The sequence below is a fragment of the Pseudoliparis swirei genome, chromosome 6 (genome assembly GCF_029220125.1).
Source record: "Pseudoliparis swirei isolate HS2019 ecotype Mariana Trench chromosome 6, NWPU_hadal_v1, whole genome shotgun sequence".
Taxonomy (NCBI): Eukaryota; Metazoa; Chordata; class Actinopteri; order Perciformes; family Liparidae; genus Pseudoliparis; species Pseudoliparis swirei.
The window spans coordinates 9,406,471-9,424,511 of NC_079393.1; the positions used below are offsets into that span (position 1 = coordinate 9,406,471).

At 42.2% G+C, this 18,041-nt stretch overlaps 1 protein-coding gene across 8 annotated transcripts in view; it reads left to right on the forward strand.

The window, feature by feature from the left end:
* LOC130195909 (CUGBP Elav-like family member 2) overlaps positions 1 to 18,041 on the forward strand; it is a 29,396-nt gene extending 11,355 nt beyond the window's left edge. For 2 of the 8 annotated variants that reach the window (XM_056417692.1, XM_056417694.1), the window contains exons 3-13: positions 2,705 to 2,787; positions 4,324 to 4,372; positions 5,589 to 5,723; positions 7,191 to 7,270; positions 8,448 to 8,609; positions 10,083 to 10,146; positions 10,767 to 10,904; positions 11,494 to 11,616; positions 12,227 to 12,403; positions 12,543 to 12,689; positions 13,227 to 18,041. In XM_056417692.1, coding sequence (XP_056273667.1) covers positions 2,705 to 2,787; positions 4,324 to 4,372; positions 5,589 to 5,723; positions 7,191 to 7,270; positions 8,448 to 8,609; positions 10,083 to 10,146; positions 10,767 to 10,904; positions 11,494 to 11,616; positions 12,227 to 12,403; positions 12,543 to 12,689; positions 13,227 to 13,354 — 1,286 coding nt within the window. In that variant the 3' untranslated portion in view covers positions 13,355 to 18,041. The remainder of the gene's footprint in view (positions 1 to 2,704; positions 2,788 to 4,323; positions 4,373 to 5,588; positions 5,724 to 7,190; positions 7,271 to 8,447; positions 8,610 to 10,082; positions 10,147 to 10,766; positions 10,905 to 11,493; positions 11,617 to 12,226; positions 12,404 to 12,542; positions 12,690 to 13,226) is intronic. The other 6 variants (XM_056417693.1, XM_056417699.1, XM_056417697.1 and 3 more) reach the window with 4 other exon arrangements.

Here is an 18,041-nt window from a genome sequence, read left to right on the forward strand (position 1 = left end):
ACTCATTCAGGGGAAAACATGATGTTATATGAATATATTTTGGTTTCATTTGACAGAATGGTTAAACTTTTATCCGGCCGCCGTTGTCCTCCACCTGTTTTGCGTGGTTTCTAGTGGTCAAACTCTTTACACAATACCCTGTTATTGCCACGTCATCTACCATCACATTTCAGCACAATCCCCTTAGGCAGTGCACGTTGCTTGTCTGCACATGTAATGTAGCTATGCGACTGCTTGCATATAGGAGCAATAGTCTTTTGTTTCAGGATTAAAAAGGAACCTTTTTTTCATAACCCTGCATGATAGGAAACATTTTTTCTCTTTACTTTGCCGTGCTGGCTTAAAAGCAGCATTGTTTGAAGAAGTGTTGCTCAACAGCAATTTTCCATTAAGAGCTCTATCGATGCGCTCACCTTTTAGAAATGGTGCTCGAGTTGAGCGATTCAGTTTAGGTTCCAATTAGAGAAGACGGTGAAGTGGAAGCCTGCTGTCTGCAGAAAGCTGCAAAGTGCCACTCCAAGTGCTCAGTCTCCTGTTACTAACTGCAGGTGAATAAAGTAAGCAACAGTTTCCCTAAAGTCCTTGGCTTACAACATCAACCAAATTTAAATTCCCTCGATGGTTGATTGACTCAATATGGCGAAAGGTGCTAATCCACTCAGGTTTTAATGGGATTGGACCCTGTTTTGTGCTACCAGTTGTATCATCGTCCTGACACACCAAGCTGGTCTATGCTCTCCCGGTGGTTTGGCATTAAAGGATACTTGCCAACCGTCGCTCGTATTGGCATTATTCAACACGTATAAGCTGCTGTTCCACTGATTGAGTCTGTAAAGTCGTTGGTGGATGCAGGCTGAGAGTTGCCTGGCTCTTCAGCCAAGTGAATCGCTGATATTACCCAATTAACGCAGTCTATCCCTCTAGTTTGCCTCAACCCTTCTTTTACAAGTGAAAGGCATACTGACGTCAATGCTGTTACTTCTAGATGCACAAGTAAGCTTTTCTTGAGCTTAAACTCCCCTTTTTTAAGCCGCATTAATTCAAACATCAGTCGTGCAGCACTAAATTATAACATAATGACTGTGTTGTCTGTGCAAATAAATCGAAGGCCTTTTCATTGACTAGCAGTGTGATTTGTTTAATCTTTATGGAATTTGCTAAAGGGAAACTAAATTTAGATCTTTATCAAGTTCCCAGGACTTTACTGTGCCTCTTTATTTTAAAATGGCCTTTATTGTGTCGATGCACTCATGGAACACACCATGTGACCAGGACAGCACTTGGTTCACATGATCTTTTTACAAAGATATGCATTCATCTAATGTGACCAAATATTCCTGAGTGTGTTCAAAGCTATACCAGAAAAGCTCCAGGATGCTTATTATTCTGTGCGTATCTAGAAATACGACCAACAAACAGTGCAGTTCATTGGGAGGCTGAAGAGTTCAAAGCGCCACCCCCCACCCTTTTTTTTTTTTTTTTTTTTTTGCAGAGGCCTTCCCTGTTATGTGGAGTGTCAGCTGTGATGGCCTATTGACATGTTAATGCGATGTTAATGTATTCTAATAGATAATCTAGCCTGATCACAGCGGCCTTTGGCTCTGTGTGAGGTGAATATGTTGCTGTGGCACACCCATCTATTTCACTGCCATTCTCCTCTCCCAGTAGCCCGACTCCTACTGGGAGAAGTGAGGCTAGTTTTATCAAAGCACGATGGCATGAAAATATCTGGCTTGTGTCTTCACCCCCTTCCTATCATCAATCTGGCTTTTGTTCACAGAAATGGCTGTAATCCCACTTCCATTTTGGTTGTTTACTTTGCCACAGATCTATTGAAGAGCCATCAGATTGGCGTGGTTTTTATGTTGCGTCTACTGCAGGTCATGAAAAAATCATCTGATAACTCACGCCTCACTGGATGGTTTATTTAGCTCCAGTAAATTGGAGGCAGGGCTAAACAGCAGATAAAGGGAGAGCTCAGCCGCTTGAGAGAGAGAGAGAAGAGAGCAGCTCGATGCATATTGGAGTTCAACAGCCCTCCCCACGGCCGGGGAGCTCCAGTAACGCCATAATACACACTATGTAGGTCAGAGACACTGCAGTGCTCCACTTCCCCAGCCCAGTGAAAACTGACAGGCTGGAACGCCACTGGCGGTCTGCTGGGACGGAAGGATGAGAGGCCTTTTTTTTCCTCCCCCGCTCTTCTTTTCTTCAACCCCCTCCCCCACCTCCTCTCCTCCCATCATTCCTGTTCCTCACGCTCACTCCTGCTCCCTTCTTGTCTCTTTGTGCTGTTCTTCATGCCTCCTGTATGTATGTTTGTATGAGATTTGGAGTCTTATGTAATGTGGCAGTGATGGGTTGGTCCTGTGCCCTGGCATGCACAGGATGTGTTGACCTGCGGACTGCGCATCAGCGCCTCCTGACAGCTATCTCACCCTGTGGTCATCTCTACGGTCATGTCACAAAACAGCCTTCAGCTATCTCATTACGACAGTATTCTCGCTGCGAGCTTCCACTTGAGCTGTTTGCACCATCTTAGGCGCTAAGAATATCCTGTCGCATGTTTCTAACATGTGATATACAGAGAACACGCTCATCCGTTTAGCTTCCTGCTCTGCAGCAGTCGTGGGATTACATTAACTGTAGTCTATATGTGCTGCGATTTTCATGCTGTTTTTTGTCTCCGTTTCTTTCCCATCAGGATGCTGTTTTGTTACTTTTTATACAAGAAAAGCTGCACTGGAGGCCCAGAATGCGATGCACAACATAAAGACTTTAAGTGGGGTGAGTAAGCACAGTATGGGCGGTTTTTAGCTGCTTGAGCTCCTGTACATCTCTGATGCAGGCTGTGAGTTGTATGCTGGCCTCGACTCACCGAACGCCTGTCTGGCCTGAAAAATATCTCGGCCCTGACTCTCAACACACTAAAATGATAAGGCAGCTGACCCATACACACACACACACACACTACATATGCAGGTAACTTGTGCTTGACTGGACAGCAGGTTATTCACTGAGACACAGGACCCAATCACCACAAAGTGGAAAACATTATTTATGCTTAACATGAATCATTGATGCACATCTACATTTTTATTTCCCAAAGTTGGAGGTATAATAGGAGTCGTGTTGAAATGTTTTTAACAATGGAGCCTTATGAGAGTACGTGTGGTTTCTTAATTCATTGCCTGAATTATCAAGAGAATAAAGCCGTGTTAACTGGAATAACTGTAGCTGCTTGTTAAACCTCGAAACATCTGCCCCGCCTATTAACCCTTTTAAAGTACTCCCTTCGAACCAATTAAATCTATTACAAAAAAGTCCAGCCGTCGATTAAATCAATAGCACAGTCTATAGGGAACGAGGCCACTGTCTGTGAAGTCACAGGTAAATATTGAAGTGGGTTGATAAATGAGTGTAGCAGGCTGAGTGTGCAGGCCTGGCTCTCTTTACTGGATCGATCAGACACACATTTCAAATAAAGTGTCAACATTCAGTTCTGGCATCCCAGTCCCTGATCATGCAGTGACTGGCGGTGACTGAGTTTGGTTTGCGCCACAGTGGAAAAGCTGGTTTCTGTTCCTGTTCCTGTTTTCTCTCATGTGCCTCCCTCTCCTTGGTCAGTGACGCTAGCTTCACCCATACTGAGCAAGGCCATCTGTCTGCTTCTCTTTAGCGCTTGTCAAAAACAAACCCACCACTTTTCATAAGTACAATCTGCTCAGGCATCTCACGGAGAGGTTGTTTTCTTTTTTTTTAACATCACATGGCAAGTAAAATGAGCAAAGAATATTTCCCCTTGAAGTTCAGTGAGTTGCCTCGGATAACGGTGTTCATTAAGTGGTATGAAATGACAGATCCTGAAGCGGGTTCTCACATGAGCGCGGAGATAAAGCTTCATGTTGGACTGAAATTAGATTTTCCACAGCTCAGATTTGCCACACCTAATTCATTTTGTATGTGATATTATTCCTAATAATAATAAAAAAATACTAAACTAAATCTCACTGTACATTTAAAAGGATGCAAAACCTGCTTGCTTGTCAATCAAGTAAGATGGTTCTAATGAAGATGAGGGTTATTGACAGGAAGAATATAAAAGTCCATTTGAAATTCTCCAGTATAGCCTGATGTGAATACTGAAGAATTTGATCCCAGCCATTTGACTCATAGACATCTTTCTGAATCTAGCAGTTGCGAGGGATGATGGTGTTTTTAGTGAGAGAACACAACAAGAGGGATGAAAGCTATAAAATGGAGGGGATGAGTGTGAAGATGTGAGACTCTTGTATTAACCGTTTGTCTCCCCTGGTTTCCCAGATGCATCATCCTATCCAGATGAAACCTGCTGACAGTGAGAAAACAAGTGGTAAGTGGATTCATGGGAAATGTCGGGCTGTCAAAATTGGCGAAGTTTGCATATATGTTCTAAAATACAGATTTAATTAATTTCACTATTCCATTTTTTTAAATGTTTGCTCATGTCAATGGACACGGTGTACTAACAATACTAGAGCAACGTAGCACTGCTGTTTTGACCTGAACTTTAGTCGGGGGGGGGGCCTGTTTCTATTTATTTATGTTGCGCACTTTAAAAAAAACGCATCGACAAGGAATGTTTCATTTGTGAGGTCAAAAACATGATTTATCGATACAATGCCTCATTGAAGTTTGACTACTTCCTGTTGGCTATGTTGTATTCCGAGTGAATACTATGTTTTTAAAAAGTACAAATGGAAGATGGCAAGAGCAACTCGCCCATCGTTTACGTGGTTACGTCTCCAGTCTGATCTTGTGTGCACAGCTGATGTTTACGCGGTTTGTTTCCATGACGAAATGTACCGCTTGCCCTTGGGACACGGTGTCGCTCTCTGCGGCCCATGTTCTCTCCCATCAGCACTGTTTATGAATAATTCGTCGCACAGCTTGACCTAACGTTGCATTTCATTTTCAACTAATGAAAGTGACACGGAGAGACTCCTGTTATGTGGCGCATTCGGTGCGTGCAAGGCAGACAGCGGCATGTATTAAGATTCAGAATATTCGTTGACAGCCCTTGTGAAATGCAGGGTGACGTTAGCCATCGGAAAGCAGGGAACAGATGATGTCTGTTGAGGAAAAATATTTGTAGATCTAGCCAAGACGAATGCATCTTTTTTTTTTTTTTTTTAAGTAGGCTGGGCTGTATTGTGACTGTTTATTGCTAGTATGACGGTTGCTGCGGGGCTTAGTTCAGGAAATATGCAGCAATACACCATTTCTATATAGTTTTATTGGTTAGGAGGATTACAGGCTTTAAAAGGCACAGAGGGGAAAAGAGTGGAGCAGGTACAGAGGGTCTGGAGGAGAGCACAAATGGTTGATGCAGTCATCCGTCTCCAGAACTAGACACTGAGGAAAACAAAGCTGCAAGTTGCAGAGATTTGTACAAGAGGCTGGCACCTTAAGTGAGACACAGAAAATGTGGCAGCATGACAAGGAGAGAGCTGGAAATAGAGAAGTTCAAGATTTAACACCTGATGTAACTGCAGCTTTCATCATTTCATGATTGTTTCTTTGAATAGCTTCTTTTCATCCACCTGCAGCGGTGGAAGACAGAAAACTCTTCATCGGAATGATTTCAAAGAAATACGGCGAGAACGAGATCAGGATGATGTTCTTGTCTTTCGGACAGATGGAAGAGTGCCGAATTCTCCGGGGACCAGATGGTCAGAGCAGAGGTAGGTGTGCGTTCATATTCTCACCAAGTATTTATACAGGCCCCTCCCTTTTTTCTTTATTTAAACCCCCTCTTCCCCCCCCCCCCCCCCCAAATAGTCTATCCTCCCGCCACCGTTACACTCAACTAGGGCTGCAACTAATGATTATTTTATTAATCTATTAATCTACAGAATATTTTTTCGATTAATCAATGAATTTCCAACCCTTTATTCAAAAACAGAAGTGACTGCTTTACTCAGTTGAGTTTACAGTATACTTGTTGTGGAAAATCCCACAAATGTCGGCACATCTAACGCCCTCGTGTTTGGGTTAATAACACCACCCCTAGGCCCACACAGCTCGGTGACTTTCACCGACTACGTCTGGGTAACTACGAGAGTAGCAGCAGCCGGTTTGATTCCCCAACGGCACGACGTCAGCGATGACGACTGGAGCCTCTCGAAGTCGATTGGCTTTCGCAACTCGCCGTCGGGCAAAGTTTTCGCTTCGCTTTCTTCGCATCCGTTCACGTTTGTGTATTGACTTTGCATGGAAGCTGCTGGCGCGGTGTGAACGCAGCATTATGGTCTTTCCTCTGCGCTGTTTTTTTCCTCTCGTTGTTGCTCTGTGCTCAACTCAACCTTTTTTAAAATTATACTCATATCTCTGCGACTTATTGAGTTGCGTAATAATCGCGCGACACAACGAATTGATAATGAAATTCGTTGCCAACTTTTTTAAATAATCGATCTTTATCGATTCGTTGTTGCAGCCCGATACTCAGCCTCCACATCTCACAGCAAAGGGCCACTGCACTCGCCGGCCTGCACAATGGCCCGTCGCCTTGGCAACCACTAGCTGCTGGTGTTCTTGGGCTCAGCTGGCAGGCGGCTCGGCTCAGCTCCTCTTTTACCGCCTCCTTCATCACACTCTACAAAGGCTGGAATTAGCTTGTTGTCTCATCTCCCACATAGCTCTCAACTCCCTCAAGCCTCAGAGAGCGAGCGGCACGAGGCTCTCGTGTTGACGCATGCGATAAAACCATCAGCAGAGACGGTTTTCTGTCAATTTTTTTCCCCCCGTCTATTTTTACACAATCTAACCTCAATTTTAAATGGACCTTTTTAAAAATACCCATTGCCGATTTTAGACGTTATCAAATCGAAGCCTTTCAATGTGTATGTGTGTATTTTGTGTGTTTTAATCACATTGACTGTTTCACCGTGACACCACATAGTTGAGCCTCTTTGGGTGGCAATTTAATCCGTCGATCACTGTGCTCATGTTACACGTGTTACTGTTCTCCTTGTTCTGTTCTTTCTCCGTGTGCTAACCAGTGAGGGTGGTTCTGTGTGCTTGGGAGTTGCCATTCTCTGTACTGTAATGTGTTTTTTGGGGTTCATAACGAGTTGTCCAAACCTTTTGTCTCGTTTTGTTTCTTCTTGTCCCTCCCTTCCCCCCCTCTCCGACTGTTCCCCCCCCTACAGGCTGTGCGTTTGTCACATTTTCTACCAGGTCAACGGCACAGAATGCAATCAAATCCATGCATCACTCTCAGACTATGGAGGTATTGTACCCCTTAGCACCTATTTCTCATGTCCCCCCCTCCCCCCCACTCATACATTCTGCTGCCCCCTTGTGTTGGAAAGGTGAAGAACCTGTCCAAGCAGATGGCCTTCATTCATCACAGAGCATGAGTCATTTCCAAAGCCACTCTTGCTAATTACAAAAATGACATTGTCATCTGCAAAATAATTGAATAAAACTTGCCTCTCATATATCTGCTAAATCCGGTGCTAACAGGACACAAGAAATGTTGTCATCTCTAATTTAGGGCTGGACTAAATGACTCTTATTTATTGATCCAGATAACATTTTAGAGCCCAGATATCGCAGTCCACCATAATAAATATATATTTTAGACCACAGGGAAAAGACCTCACACCCTAAAATAGAGGTTAACAAAGAATGTACCAAGACTGGGGCAGCTATTCCTATTAGATTCTTTCAAAAACTAGTCCATATCATCATGTCGCCAATAGTATTTTTGTGGAAGTGGAGCAGCAGTAATTTGACAGCTAGCAGGTCAGAGGCTCCCCAGTGAAACAGCAGACAAAGTCTAATTGGAAGCCCAACCCAATATAACACTCCTCATACCAGATTTAAACTGCCCCCTATTTCCCCACATATCATAACTTCCCCAAATCTCAACTGCCATGGGAGGTGCTGGTGGTGCAGAAGCCAATTTCCATGTCCAGCCTGGTCCCCGTCTGGCTCTCGACTCAAAATACTTCAGCACCGCATGCCTCGTGTCTATGTGTCTGTCTAAACAGTATGAGACTGTCTGTTCGTGAGATTGTGTTTTTTGTAATGCATTTTTCTTGTTGATGTGTGCTGACATATCCTTGTTTGAATGTGTGTCTGTTTTTTTAAGTGTTGTCCCCATCTGTTGTCTGTGGACTCAATTTAGCTCCTCGAAGTGCTAAAAAGATTGACTGTGCAGCTTTGTCCTGCGCTCCTTTTGGAATGTGGCCTGCCTCAGCTATGCATGGCAGATGTCCTCTGTGTGCTAGCTTGGATATGAATGCAACAGGCATTACAAATCTGTCTCGAGGCATCGATCACACACCCCCCCTTTGATAGATTCCTTGCAACGACTGTGTTCTTGCATTGATGAATAAACTCTGGATTCTTCTGCGTGCTTCTGAATCGGTTTAACGACTCTGACCTCTTCACTGCTTCAGGGCTGTTCCTCACCTCTGGTGGTGAAGTTTGCCGACACACAGAGAGATAAGGAGCAGAGGCGCCTGCAGCAGCAGCTTGTTCAGCAGATTCAGCAGCTCAATAGCGCCTCCACCTGGGGAAACCTTGCCGGCCTGGGGAGCCTCTCACCGCAGTACCTGGCAGTAAGTGTTGTATAAACCACGCAGAGCTGCACAAATACGCCCGTTTTATATTATGGTAGTTTTAGTTTGAAAATGTATGTATTCATAGTTTAGCCATATGTTTACCAAATCGATCACTTGACTTGCTGTACAAGTGGAAAAAACAGAACCACCGGACAATAAAAGGGAATATATATATATATATATTTATTCCCTTTTATTGTATATATATGTATTATATTATATGTACATTCATCATGTTAAGTTTGTAATTTGTGTAGATGGAGTCTGAGGGAAGAGAGGTGGTGCTTAGTCTAAATGTCTGAGGGTGTAGTTTGTTGTGGTGGATTGTCTATGAGGTTAATATTCAAGCAGACCACACCGTCTAAACAAACTGAAACGGTCGTGTTTTTCTCAGGGACATGTCTACAATGTTGTCAGGTGACTTTTGTTAATGGATGGAAAGGCAGCGGCCATTTTGTCTACAATGTAGGCCGCAAACCTTTACAATCTTTTACTGAGTTATAGAAAAGATTAGGTTGTTATCGGGCTGTGTATAAAAATCACACAAAGCTTTACACATTAAAATTGTTCTCTTCTTCAAATAAGAATATATATTTTTTTTTTTCTTGATGAAAGACAGGCATGTGCCTCGCACACACTTACTCTGGTTTGAAGCGAGGCCATTGAATGGAGGCTACGACACGATCTTGAGCTCTGCGTAACGACACGCGCGCTGGAGAACTGGAGCTGCGGTGATGTAAGGTTACGTCAGACGGCCCAAGGAAAAAATAAATGGTGTCTGCTCAGGTCCTCTTTGGTTGGAATCGGCCTGACTGAAGTTTTTGGCGCACCAGCTAGTGAGCCATGTGACCAATGCAGGACAGATTTGACTGCCTGCATACCCCAATGATATGTGAAGTCTATTTTAACTCTTTTGATTTGGTATTCACTCAAAGATGGACATTACATGAACACCGAGCTGTGTTACAGACATTGAGACGATTGCTTGCACCTGAAGTGGTGACGGGTACAAAAAGGACGACTCAAATATCACATCCATTTTGGCTCGAGGGAAATGTAAGGTTGTTGTAGCGTCAAAGGGATTTGCTTGTATATTTGCATGCTCAGAAAAACCAAGTCTGATTGCAATCAGATTTGCGATCCGCTCTAACGGAGACTTGTACATGTGGCAAAGGGAAAATTAAAACGTCTTGAATCCCATCTGGATTTTATCAGGATGTGACGAGTGTAAATGGGGCCTAAATCACGAGTAAATTCTGTGTCTCAATAAACAAACTACGCGTGATGCGTTTAGGGAAGCCAGGAATACAAGCAAGACTTTGTCCTCACATTTGGCAATTAAATTACAATATTGTTACGAAAATCCATCAAATTAAGCAATTTTGATTATACTGTTGATAAATTTAAGACCTAATTGTGTATCCCCCATTTGATTCTTGAATTCATTTTTGCTTTCTTTGTCCTCACCAGTTGCTCCAGCAGGCCTCATCTACCAGTAACCAGAGCAGTTTCAATAATATGCAGAGGCTAGGAGGTGAGTTCACCCTCTGCTTGTTGATTTATGGAGGATGACTTCACGTTTCATGTCAACAACCTTGTGACTTGGTGCCTGACACCTCCATGGGTTTAATGACTGTTAATCACATTCCTCTTTCAGATCAGTGGCACATTAATAATCAGTGCCTGCTTAAAGACAAAGACATCAAATATAACAAGCGCATAGACATGTGGGACAATGTCCCATGTTTAAAGCAGGAAACGGCACACGCCGTAATGATAGTGCTGCACGTTTTGTATGTTGAAATATAATTATATGTTCCACTAAAGCCAGTGTAAACAAAGTGTCAAATGAAACCAGTGTGACACCATAACAAACACCATGCTTGGATTGTTTCGGTGCAGTAATGCCAAAGAACAAACTATTTGACACGAGTTTGATTTCTGATGAATGTTTAGATGTTAACTTGAACAGCAAGAGTGCATGGCTGTACGGTTGATTATGATAATGTGTTGATGTATCAGGTAGTGGACAATAGAGTTGGCTGAGAGAAGATCCCACTTTAAGCGATAGAGATGTTTTCTCTATGCTTGCAATGTGGATAGGTCTGACTTTGAAGGTCTTTGATAATCGCCACTGTGTCTTCGTTCTCGCAGCAGGTGTGAACCCCCTTCAGCTGCAGAACTTGGCCACATTAGCTGCTGCTGCGGCTGCAGCCCAGAGTTCTGGTGGCCAAAACGCCAACAGCGCTCTGTCTGCAAACAGCGCAGCCCTGGGAGCCCTGGCTAGTCCAAGTAATTCAACACTAACTTGAGCTGTAGTATGTGCATGCACTGTATATACAGCATGAAGTTGATGGTTATTTTAGTTACGTCAGAGTACTTGTTTACAGATGAGTTTTTGACTGTTGGCTAAATTACACTATGTAGTTTATTATAACATTTAAATCAAAGTTTAAATAAAAAAATCCCTCACCCACTGAGATGAACATACGTGTTGTTCGGAGTTGGCCCTCCTGCTGCTGAGACGGTATCAACCAACTGCTCTGCAAACGTCCCTCGTCCGCTGTTTGCCTAAGGGCCCTCAGCCATTCCTCATAACATTTTATTTGTGGGTGATTTACTCCCATAAAATAAGAGAGCCCCCGTTTCCCTTTTAATCTGTGTAAATATACATTGGCTCCATCTGTCTGGGTTTTGCATATTGCTGGTGCAGTAATGACTTCGTTAAGGACAGACACCTTTTGAACTGCCCCCTCTGTGCTGTGTCATCCTCTCATAACTGACAGTTTTTGGCAAAGATGCCAAACTTTTAGAGTGACGGGGTGTTTTGAACATATAGAGTCACCCGTATGTCATTTTTGTTTTTATTGTCTTTCAACAGTGGGTTCAGCAGCGTCCAACGCGGGTGCTGCCATGAACACCTTGGCATCTCTGGGCACCCTGCAGGGTCTCACTGGGTCCTCTATGGGCCTCAACCTGAGCGCTCTCACCAACAGTGTCAGTGGTAAGTGGAAGCTCCTTTTTTAATGGCTGGATGGAAGCTAAAAGAAGATGGTTGCCAACACTTCCACACTAATACCAATGCTGCATTAAGGCAGATTTACCACTAGAGAGCAGAAATACTTTAAAAACTCACTGATTTGGAGTTATGGTTTGCTGCAGTGGAAACACCTGTACAATCTCATGCATTCCAATACAACAGCTCAGCCATGACTTCTATATTTCTATGGATAATAATGTTACATTCTTAAAGGTATCAATTGATCTGTTTATAGTTGAGGTTTTAGTTTGCAGTGGTGTTGAACTGGACTTTATTATACTGAGAGGAATAAAAAGCAGTCCAGTACACCACCACCAACTACAACCGTGATAATAAAATAATAAGTGAGCTAACATCTCTTTCCAGAGCTGTTGCACTGGACTGCATTATATAATATAACTTATAATGCATAGTGAGGGGACCAGATACGGTAACTTGACAAACCAAAGGCTTTTAGTAAAGATTATTTTTTCTGCCCCCTGGTGGTTAATGCATCTGATTCCTCAAACATAATTCAGCAAGTTGCACAATGTGTTACACGACTCCAGCCCATTCATTGGTTTCTGTTTAACAGGTATGGGGTCCATGAATGGAGGCCTGGGAGCCTCCATGGCCAACGGGTCAGGAGCCAGCTCCATGGACGCTCTGACCCAGGCCTACTCAGGGATGCAGCAGTACGCAGCCTCCGCCCTGCCCTCCCTCTACGGCCAGTCCCTCCTGCAGCAGAGCATTGCTGGAGGTCAGAAGGAAGGTGAGCTTTATCGCTGCCATCATATTAATGTTTTATCATCTGGTTTGTATAAGTTTAACTTGACGATTTGCTAATTGTGTCTGTGTGTGCATCTTAATACCTATCTAACGTGAGTGTTTGATTTGATTACCAATTGGAGTAGGGCCAGAGGGCGCCAACCTGTTCATCTACCACCTGCCCCAGGAGTTTGGCGACCAGGATCTTCTGCAGATGTTTATGCCTTTTGGAAATGTTGTCTCTGCCAAAGTCTTCATTGACAAACAGACCAATCTGAGCAAGTGCTTTGGTAAGTGTGTTGGCACCACAAGTCTCTGAAGCCCTCTTTGTTTTATTGATGTACCTGCTACTTTGTGTGGTGGATATCCGGTTGTCATGGTGTCACCTAGTCTCCAATTTAAGTGAAGCTGAATTGGTATACTAGCACACAAGAACACGATTTCTCTATTAAACTTGGTTCTTATGTTGTGTCCGCAGATTAACTACTAACCCCGAATACTGTTTTTGAAATTCAGTTATTTCTAGTGTAATTTATTCCATCCCCAATCTTAAATAATAATTGTAATGGCTTTTCTTTTCCTGGAGAAAATCCAATTATTCTGTCCTCTCGACCAAATAAATATCAGAGGAAAGTCTGTTGCCTTGTACACCGTGCCCGTATAGTTAAAATAGAGATTTGGAATCCTCTGATAGACGAATAGACGGTAGTTTGGTTGAAAGCCTTTTGTTAATGTTACGGTGGCGCGTTCGAGTTAAAACGGGGTGTTGAATTTATCCGTGAATATATATATATATATAATGTGTCCTCAATGCTTTTTGGCCTCAGGGTTCGTCAGCTACGATAATCCAGTGTCTGCGCAAGCTGCTATCCAGGCCATGAATGGTTTCCAGATCGGCATGAAGAGGCTGAAGGTTCAGCTGAAGCGCTCCAAGAACGACAGCAAACCCTACTGATCCTAGCCCCGGGGCCTCCCCCCCCTCCCCAGCTCCAATGCTAACACTGCTAGGGTAAGTTCACCCTCCAGCCAAGGTCACCACAGCAGAGACTCGGTGGGGCACGGGGGCAAGGAGCCCACCACAGGAGGGGGAATCGCTCTATTCCTAAAATAAATGGTTGCAATGATCTTTCCACATTTTACTGCATTTCATTCCTGCGGTTTTATCATGTAATTTGAGTCGGCTTAAATATTTTAATGTATATGATTATTTATGACTATCACTGGAGTCAGTGTTTGCTTGAGGTATTTTGTGTCACTGTAATTAGTGGAGAGCATCAGGTGTGTTTCCATGCCATTTCATTGCCTTCAGGTCAAGCTAGACGGGTTGACTAAGGATCAGTCGTTGTGTTGAAGGGCTGCAGCCGGCCACGCAGACCCCCGAGCAGAGCTTCAACCTGTGTTTGGCTTGTTACATGTCGTCTGTCTCGTTCCTTTTCCTCCATTCTTAATGTGAAAGTCTTTTGCACTCTAAAGTCTTCTATCTTTGTCCCGTCTTTCACGCTTCCGTCCCCCACTCTGTCATTAACTACGCCATGTCGAGCTAGGCTACCTCTCTTTGCTCCATTAACAACCTCTTCCAGTCATTCCATCCATCCTCCAAGTCTCCTACCAGGGGGACTGGCTCTCGATGGATCTCTTTGGGTGCCAAGTATACAGTTTGCATGTTGGAGGCTCTGCCATTCGTCCTAGTGGTGTCACTTCCTTAAATCTGTGTATTGTTTTTGTGTGTCGGGAGGGGGAGGGGGGGGGATGTTTACCGCACTGTCCTTACTGTATGTGGTGATTGGCATTGTTTTTGTTGTTTTTTGTGCCTCATGGCTAAAAGATTCTTGTGCTGTGCCCCTAACTTTCTCTTCTCTTTGTCTTCTCTCTCTCTCTTACTCTCTCTCTCTATCTCTCTCCCTCTCGCTCTTCCTTTTGTGTTTTTGTTCCTTTTTTAGAACAAATCTCCCTCCATGCCTGTTTGCTCATCATTAGCCTAGCATGTCTTCATGATGTTGAAAGCCAAGCCAAACTCCTGGCCTCATCATCCCACCATTGTCTGTGATGTCTCTCTAAGTTCGCCTGACCAATACCTGGCCACCCACTGACCCTTGACCTTAGCTCAACCTGATTTTTCTGCATGTATATTCATTTTGTTCTGTTTTTTCTGTATAGAAATGTGACAGGTGGGAGAGAGGTCAAGCAAATCAATGTGAAAACTTACCTGCGTTGAATTCATTTAAGAGACCTTTTTTTGCGAATGTTTTAAAAACCTGTGGGATTTCTTATTTTTTTAATTTAGCTTTGATTTTTCTTTTTACCTCTCTCAGTAAAGTTCACTTGAAAGTTGAATACAGGGATTGGCACACAGCTGTGCTATTTGGTGCCATTAGCAATATGTTGGCTTCTTAAAAAATAAAATGCTTCAGACCACTTTCCAACACGTTTGAGAGTCTGACCAGTAAAACCCCTCAGTGCTCTGTAACGATCTCTACATTTTGCGGGCAGTGTGAAGATTTACACCAAGGCTATTTAAAAAATAAATTTTTTGATTTAAAAAAAAATATTTTTTTTGATTTAAAAAAAAATATCCAGTGTATTTACCTTTTTTTTGAACTATTGATGGCACAATAAAAGGTACATTTGCTCTGTTTAGAGAAATGGCTACCTACATGAGTCAACTTTTTTTAGAACTGATTCACAAATAGACAATCTGTGGTTTAAATGCACACTTAGATTACCTATATTTTATACCATTGAATCTATAGAAGTTTAACTAACAGAACCCAAGCAAAACTTTGGGTTTTTTGTAGATTATGTTGTAATGTCATCTGTGTCGGGGGGAGGGAGGGGGGTCTTCAGTGTATTACATTTTTAAAGAGGACTAAAAATCAGTTTGATCAACATGATCGTTTGAGGTCATTTGTAGTAAATTTCAAAACACTTTAAGTCAACAAAAAAAAATCCTCTACATTAATTGTAATTTAAACATCTGGGGGAAAATTTTACTTTTTTTTAAAAGGCTCACATTATGTGGACTTAATCCTTTTTCCTGCGTTAAAGAAAGAAATTAGTGTTCAACTTCAACGGTACGTCTTATTGACTTTCTGTGAATTTGTCATTAATAATTAATTTAATTAATGGATGTTTCACTTTGGTTTAATTTGGATGCCTCATGTTGAAAGATGATGATTTACTATTTCTGTTAATCATACAGATGCCAGACAATGTCTTTTTGTTAGAATTTGTTGTTAAGTGCCCATGTGTCAAACTGTTTTTGAATTCACACATTTTTTCCTGTAATATAACCTAGCTTTCTTTCCACACACACATGCACACACACACACCGCGACATAAAACACTTTTCTGTGGTTGCAAATGTGGGAGCCCCTGAAGTAGAGATCCCTGAAGTAGAGATCGCTTGGACACAACATGCAACCTGTCGCTCGCTGCACATTTTTATAGGCAAACGCGCATCTTCTTGCTTTTCTATTTTAGTTCTTGGCTGATAGTTCTTTTAATTGACTTCTAGTACCGTGTTTCAGTTGTACACGATGCGAACCACATTATTACTACTAACTCCACCACAAATTGTGTTGGTTTACAAATACATTCCATTTTTTCAGCACAAAAGTTTACAATTTTTTTTATACCAGGGTGGTATTTTGTCTATTGTACTACGAGTTGTTGAGACAACCCTGGTAAAATAACAACCACTTCACCCCCAAAGAAGGATTCCCTAAAGCTGCGTACCTGAGGGCGCTAAAGAGTTGTCAACTCAGGGGCTTTTTTTGTGTGTGAAACTAGACGCTCACACAGGATTACGACACGAAATGCACAATTGTCACCATTTGACCTTTTTGTTTTCCTTTTCCGTTTTTTTCCTTAGTTTCTCAAAATACACAAATATTCCAAAAAAAATAAATATATAAAGAGGTACCAAATTTGAATCAGTGCTCGAGGAAAGTGTTGTCGTTTTGTAAGGAAATGTCAATTACAGTTGTGGGAGCTAATCACTTTTGCAGAATGTTGAGTGTGATATAATACCCAAATTTACAAGGTACCACTGATTTCACTTTTTAATATGGGCATGTGCTTTTTACAGTGTTTTTTCTATCCGAATGCAATACAATATTCAAAGTGCCATATATACGTCTAGAAACTGCCTACACATCCTTATCAGGCCTTGGTTTAGAGATTGCTGCAGTTCGCCTTTCTTTGTGTATTTATGCCAGTGTCATGAAAGCTCTTGTCACCTGCTCATGTTTCCCCTTCTCCTCCCCCCACGCCGTGAGTTATTGGTAAATGTGTGTTGTGATGTACTCAATTTGAACAGTTGGTTAAAAGAACCTGTAGATAAACAATAAACTTCCCTATACATTTGAAGGTAACCCTCTTTCTTAGTGAGCGTGAACACCTGTACCGTAACACTTTGCGATACAAACGATTGGAGGCAAGATGTGATTTGAAAATCGACGAAGTTAAAAACAAGCTAAAACTCGAACTAAAAAGAAAAAGGACGACATTGTTGCCCTGGTAACACGATTGTTTAAATGCTAAAACTGTGTCAAACACTGAAATGTTTGCAGATCTGTGGTTGGTAAGTCATGTATGGTGAAGTGTTACTGTGAATGAATTTTTTTAAAGGACAATGTACAGTCCACAGCGGTCCTAAACGGAAACTTGACTCACTTCAGGGGCTTCCATCGCAAATCTCGTTCAAGCTCTAACAATCACTTTCTTTGTTCTGTTGTGTTCATATTCTGAAGTGGTATTATTATTTTTTTGACAAGTGTGGTAACTTTGCATCTCTATAGATATTGTCTTGATCCAAAAGAAAAGGAAAAAAAAAAATCTTTTCCTGTGTTATTTTCTTGTCTGATCGGTAGGACTCTGTTCATGTTCCACCAATAATTTAATCGATGTTTTATCTTGTCTTGATGAAAGCCAAAGTGGGTGCATCTTGATGTGATCTGTATTATACATACAGTAGTTTTTATTTCTGTTCAGTCAATATAATTTCTTTTGAAACTGGGTGGGATATGAAAAAGAAAAGAAAAAAAACATACACAGGCTTTCCAATTTCTACAACTGGTTGTTCATATGTATTTTGTACCAGTGAAGCTTTTTATATTGGAAATTAAAGAAAAAAAATCTATATTGGAAAAAAAAAAGAATTGTCTGCCCTCTCTATGTGGCCTCGCCTTGACCAGGTCTTGACTTTGGCCTCTTGGTGGTGTCAAGCAATTTTTTTTGTTTTGTTTTCTCTCTAAAAGATGCCTGATTTTTGTTGTTGATTTTGCTTGGATCTCTACGTGTTCCTCACTTCGTTAATCAGCTTCAGTTTCTGGGAGGGGGAGGGAGGGAGGGAGGGAGGGGGGGTTGGGATCCTCTAAATCGTGGTAAGTTTCATGTTAGTATTTGTGCTGTCCACATAGTTTAATGGTCATCAGGATTTCGACAACTTGTGTGGTTAATTGTCTTAGTTGAAGACTTAAATATCTGTTTAGTTTGAGCCTTGCTTTTTACCTGTGTAGAGTTTTCTGTTTTTTCCCATAGCGGAGTGTGTAGCCGAAAGACTCTGTTCTTTTTTGGTCAATGTTTGTTCATGTGTGGTGTGTTTCTTTGCCTCTGTCTCCAAATTAAACCATTTCCCCTAA